The sequence below is a fragment of the Lynx rufus genome, unplaced genomic scaffold, assembly GCF_022079265.1.
Source record: "Lynx rufus isolate CCGP_SWC_20201006 ecotype Redwood Valley unplaced genomic scaffold, mLynRuf1.p SCAF_24, whole genome shotgun sequence".
Classification (NCBI taxonomy): Eukaryota; Metazoa; Chordata; class Mammalia; order Carnivora; family Felidae; genus Lynx; species Lynx rufus.
The window spans coordinates 15,345,698-15,350,738 of NW_025814839.1; the positions used below are offsets into that span (position 1 = coordinate 15,345,698).

Genomic DNA, 5,041 nt, shown 5'->3' on the forward strand with positions numbered 1-5,041 from the left:
AGTCCAGGACAATATACACTCAGGAGGGAGTTCTGTGTGTGTGTGTGTGTGTTTGTACGTGGGAGCGTGCATGCGCATATGTGACCAAAAATGAGGTCAAGTTGCCCTTAAATCCTCTTAAGGCTTCTCCACACACTGAGGGATGGCTCTCCATCTGAGGGCCCAGGATTTTTAATTTAAAAGTCAATGTCTTAAAGCCATTTCTACTGGAGGAGGATTTATTAGGCAATTGTGGCTCCTTTGAGAGCAGACCTTTTAACGCTTCCCGCAATCAGAAGTCCGGGCCTTGTCAAGTGACAGAAGCAGGAAGGAGAATATGAGGGGATTCACACAGCTCTATCTTCTGGTCATTCTCCTCCCTAGAGTTGGGCCCTGGAGACTGGAAACTACATCAAGATCATTTCCAGTTCCCTCTGAAATCCTAACATGGAGACGGAGTTCCTACCTGAAGAGCCAGATGGAGAGACTGAAGGCCTAAGCCTGAGAGATGAGGGAGCAGAGAGGAGAAAAGAAGGGAGGGTGTGGGCAGTGTTATCAGGAAGAGTCTGTAGAGTCTGGTCCAAGTTCAAGTGTAGCTGATTCAGAGAGAGGAGACTGTGTCTATGACCAGGGTTATTGTCAATATGTCAGCTGTGGATGCATCAGTAGTGACACAAGGTCACACTTTATGGAATGAGATGGTGGAACTGATGTGTGGATGAATGTTTGCTGGGTAGCACGTTCAGTTACAGATGCAGTATTTATTCCTGTTTATCATCCAGACCCCATGGGGACGTGAAGTTGGGCTGTGTTACGTCAATGTCAGTGTCTTCCTGGGATGCCCTGTGCTGTCCCGCGTTGCAGGCATAACCTGGGTATGTCTCTTTCCTCTGTTCAGGGACAGATCTTCCTGAAGTTATGTAACCCCTGCTTGTGCCTCCACATAAGTTTCTCAATGAAAAGAGGCTGAAGCCGAGGTCTGTGGATCCAGGGGTCTTACATCACTTCCTCCTTATCTGAGACGCTGTGAGTAACGATAGCCGTTCCCACTGCCGTGAGCTGTAGCACAGTAATAGTCAGCCTCGTCCTCAAGCTGCAGCCCAGACATGGGCAAAATTTCTGTATTAGTGGAGACATCTTTGGATCCAGAGATATGACTGGAGACCCCAGGTCCCAGCTGCTTGTATGAGTCTGAGTAGTAGAACAGGAAGACCGGAGAGGGCTCCCTGCCTCCTGCTGGTACCAGAAGATGTTATAACCACCAACACTCCTGTCCCTGCTCAGGGTTCAGGTGAGTCTGGCAATTGTTTCTGGAGATGCGGAGAGGGAGAGCAGCTGGGTCAGCACAGGCAGGGACAGGGAAGTACAAACACAGACACATCAGAATGAGGAGAAGGGACAGAGTATAGACACTGGAGGATGTGAGCCAGAGGATTCTGACTCAGGCTGGAGGCCAACCCTAGCGTGCTGAGGTCTGTCCTTACCTGCGCAGTGACAGAGGAGCATAAGGGGGACATGGGTCCAGGCCAAAATGACACAGACCCTTATTAGGCCACAGGGCTGGGACTGGGATGTCCCAGGCCTCTCTTATCTGCTACCTGTGGCCTTCTCAGAGAGGCTTCACATGCAACTGAGACCACCCCTGCCTCTCCCCCATGTGCCTTCACCATGTCTGAAGCCCTTGGAAAGGGAGCCTGCCTTATGCAGCTGTTTCCCCCATGAGTGGGCCCGGAGGAAGCAGTTCCTGGGACTACACACAGGCCCCTGTGCAGGGGACTCTGCCAGGCCCAGAGAGAACAGTCTTTCCCAGTCCCCACGGAAAGTAAAAAGCCCAGTCTTTGGGCCTACCGTCAGTGGAGGGCTGCCCAGCTGGGAGCACGTGGCCTGCAGAAACCTCTAGACACCATCTCCCAGCACCTCCCGCGGTTCTCTGGGCAAACCTCTCCTTTTTACCTGCTCCCCCTAAACCCCTCCTTCATCCACTTCCCTGATGACTGTATTTCTACCGGATGAGAGTGATCTTCCAGGGAAGGACGGAAGTGCAGTCCTGGTGAGCCTTCCCCGACTGGGCTTCCTCTGTGGACAGGGGACTAGCGGGAGGGACGTGATCACACCTGACCAAGGGGAGCCTGTGAACCACTGTGGAGCTGAAGAAAGGACAAAGGGAGCAGACAGCAGAAGGGATCTGTCCCTGTGACAGGCTCAGAGGAGGCAAGCTGCCTCTGGGAGTAGAGTGTGAACAGGAGCTCGCCTAGGGACACACACCTTCACAGAGGAGGACACAGAGTGTGAGGATGTGAGGCCCGTCTGGAGCAGGGCAGACAGGACTCAGCAAATTCAGATGAGGCTTTTGCAGGTGTGAGGACAGAGCAGGGCCTGAGCATCCAGCAGGGACCTCTATGGAGCCATCATGTGATCTCCCCTCCATGTTCCCAGAGGCTTTTTATCCAGGCTTTGCCTGCCGTCAGCGCTGCTCATTAGAGATTTTGCTCTGTGGGAAGTCCTAGGACAGAATTTGTGACAGGGAGAGCTGGTTGGGGACACTGAAGGGACAGCTGTGGCACAGCACAGGACACGGAAGGGTGTGTCCCCACGTGGGACACAAGGAGGTGATTGACTGGACCTCAGGCTATGAATTTCCATCCTCAGAACAGAAAATGAGAAAATAAACCTTGAACTACATAGGATGAAACAAGTAATGAATGAAGTGACCAGAGTCTGAACAGATACCAAATCAGACATCAGGGTAGAAAGGAACAGAGGGAACAAAATTGCATTCATTGAAGAAAGGAAGCTGCTGGAAATGAGGACAGGAACAGCGGCATCACATGTCCAGCAACATGGGACTGTCACCCAGGCAAACAGGGAGATCACACTGAGGTCACCGGCCTCAAAGCCACGCTGGAGTCACAAAATCTCGGTAACATTAAATATTTAGCAGGGTCTGTAGTTTATAGCCTGTGAATATTATATAGCATCTATTTAAAGAGACTCTGATTCCGGACTTCAAGCTGGATTACAGAGCTGGAGTCATCAGGACAGTATGGTACTGGCACAGGACAGGCACAGAGATCAATGGAACAGAATAGAAAACCCAAATACATGGCCAGTTCATGTCCGACAAAGCAGGAAAGAATATCCAATGGAAAAAAGACAGTCTTTTCAACAAATGGCATGGGGTAAACTGGACAGAAACATGCGGAAGAATAGAACTGGACCACTTTCTTACACTTATTTTTCTATACAAAAATAAAATCAAAATGGATGCAAGGCCTAAATGTGAGACGGGAAACCATCAAAATCCTAGAGGAGAACACAGGCAGCAACCTTTTGACCTTGGCCTTAGCAACTTTTTACTAGAACTGCAGGGCACAAGGCAGGCCTCCCCTGGATGGGCCACACTGACATGAAGGTTATCATGAGTTAAAAAGCAGTCGATGCCCATACACTCAGGAAAAGCTCTTCATGTCTCTTCAAGTGACTAAAACATTCAGGGGGGGCAGCTGCCCCAGGAAGACAGCTGGCACCACAGACAACTGCACTAGGATATGAACGAGGAGGGGCAGACGGGACCCAGCAAAGCCTGTTTGGTCACAGTCCTCTGTGTCCCATGGTTTCCCAGGGGCCCTGCACACATTGTTTATGAAACATCTACTCTACTCTTCTTCTTCTGTCTGTGAAGTGCATTTCTTTGCATTGAACACTAGACCCCTACCTCCTTCCATGTAATTCAGAAAAACATAGATCTCATTTTGCCTGCGTGTCTTTTGACTTTCTAGGTCTATGTTGACTCCCATATGTTCACTATTAAATTTCTTGTGTGTCACTTCAACCTCCTCAAGGACAGGTCTCACCACAGAGGACTCTCCCCTATAGGATCCTCCACAGAAGCTTCTCAATAAAAGAGGCTTGGAGACAAAATCTGTGGACCCAGAGGTTTTTATCTCACTTCCTCGTTATCTGAGTCACTGTGAGTAACCACTGCCATGATCTGTAGCACAGTAATAGTCAGCCTCGTCCTCAGGCTGCGGCCCAGAGATGAGCAGAAGCCCCGCATTGGCCGAGGCATCTTTGGACCCAGAGAAGCGGCTGGGGACCCCGGGGCCCTGGTGCTTATCTGAGTCTGAGTAGTAGTACAGGAGATACCGGGGAGGGCTCCCTGGCTTCTGCTGGAACCAATTTATGTAGTAGCCTCCAACATTGAAGCCGCTGCTCAGGGTGCAGGTGAGTCTGGCTGTTGTTCCCGGAGATGCAGACAGGGAGGGCGGCTGGGTCAGCACAGGCTGGGACAGGGAACCTGCAAACAGATAATCATGGGTGATGAAGCTAGAAATGGAAAAAGGAATTCTCAGGACTCTGAGCACAGGAATAGAGATTTGGGGGCTCCCTGTGTCCCCGGGCCTGTGCCAACCTGTGCAGTGAGACAGGAGCATGAGGAGGAGAGGAGTCCAGTCCATGGTAGCACAGCTTCTGGTCCCCACAGTGGGCTGGGCTGCCCCAAGCCTCCTTTTCTCCTCCACCCTCTGCCACAGGAGGGGCTGTCCATGCAAATGGGTCCCATCCAGTGACTGCCCAGCCCCTCCCTTGTGCTGGAACTCATCTCATACCACATACTGAGATGAATGGAGGTTGCTTTCAACCCCAGAGATAGGACTGGGAGGAAGCACCTGCTGAGGCAACACACAGGTCCCTGCTCAGGGGACTCTGCTAGGCTGGAGGAGACACAGCTGCTGAGTCCCCTCAGGTCCCCCCCCCCCAATCCCTGAGTCCCCTCAGGTCACACAGGGCCCTGCCTCCAGGCCCAGAGTCTTGAGTGAATGGCCCTCACTGAGCAACAATGTAAGGACCACAGGGCAGTCCCACAGCTCCCCCTGCTGGTCACAGGGCACAGACTTCACGATGGCCAAAGCCCTGTGAGCCCAGCTGGTTTCTGTGACTCACCAGGTCCCTGTCTATCTCCACGCATCAGTGTCTGGCTCACAGATAGGGTTCCATCTCCTGTGTATTAAAGCCATGGGTTCTAAATACTCTCATATCGATTTATTTGTGTTTTAATCTACCA

The 5,041-nt window shown here is 51.6% G+C and overlaps 1 gene segment (V, D, J or C); it reads right to left on the reverse strand.

Annotated features, from left to right (window-relative positions):
- Positions 1-3,944: 3,944 nt before the first annotated feature.
- Positions 3,945-4,449, reverse strand: LOC124518477 (probable non-functional immunoglobulin lambda variable 5-48). The segment is given in 2 exon segments: positions 3,945-4,276; positions 4,391-4,449. Coding segments are annotated over 2 exon segments (378 nt in total).
- Positions 4,450-5,041: the final 592 nt, after the last annotated feature.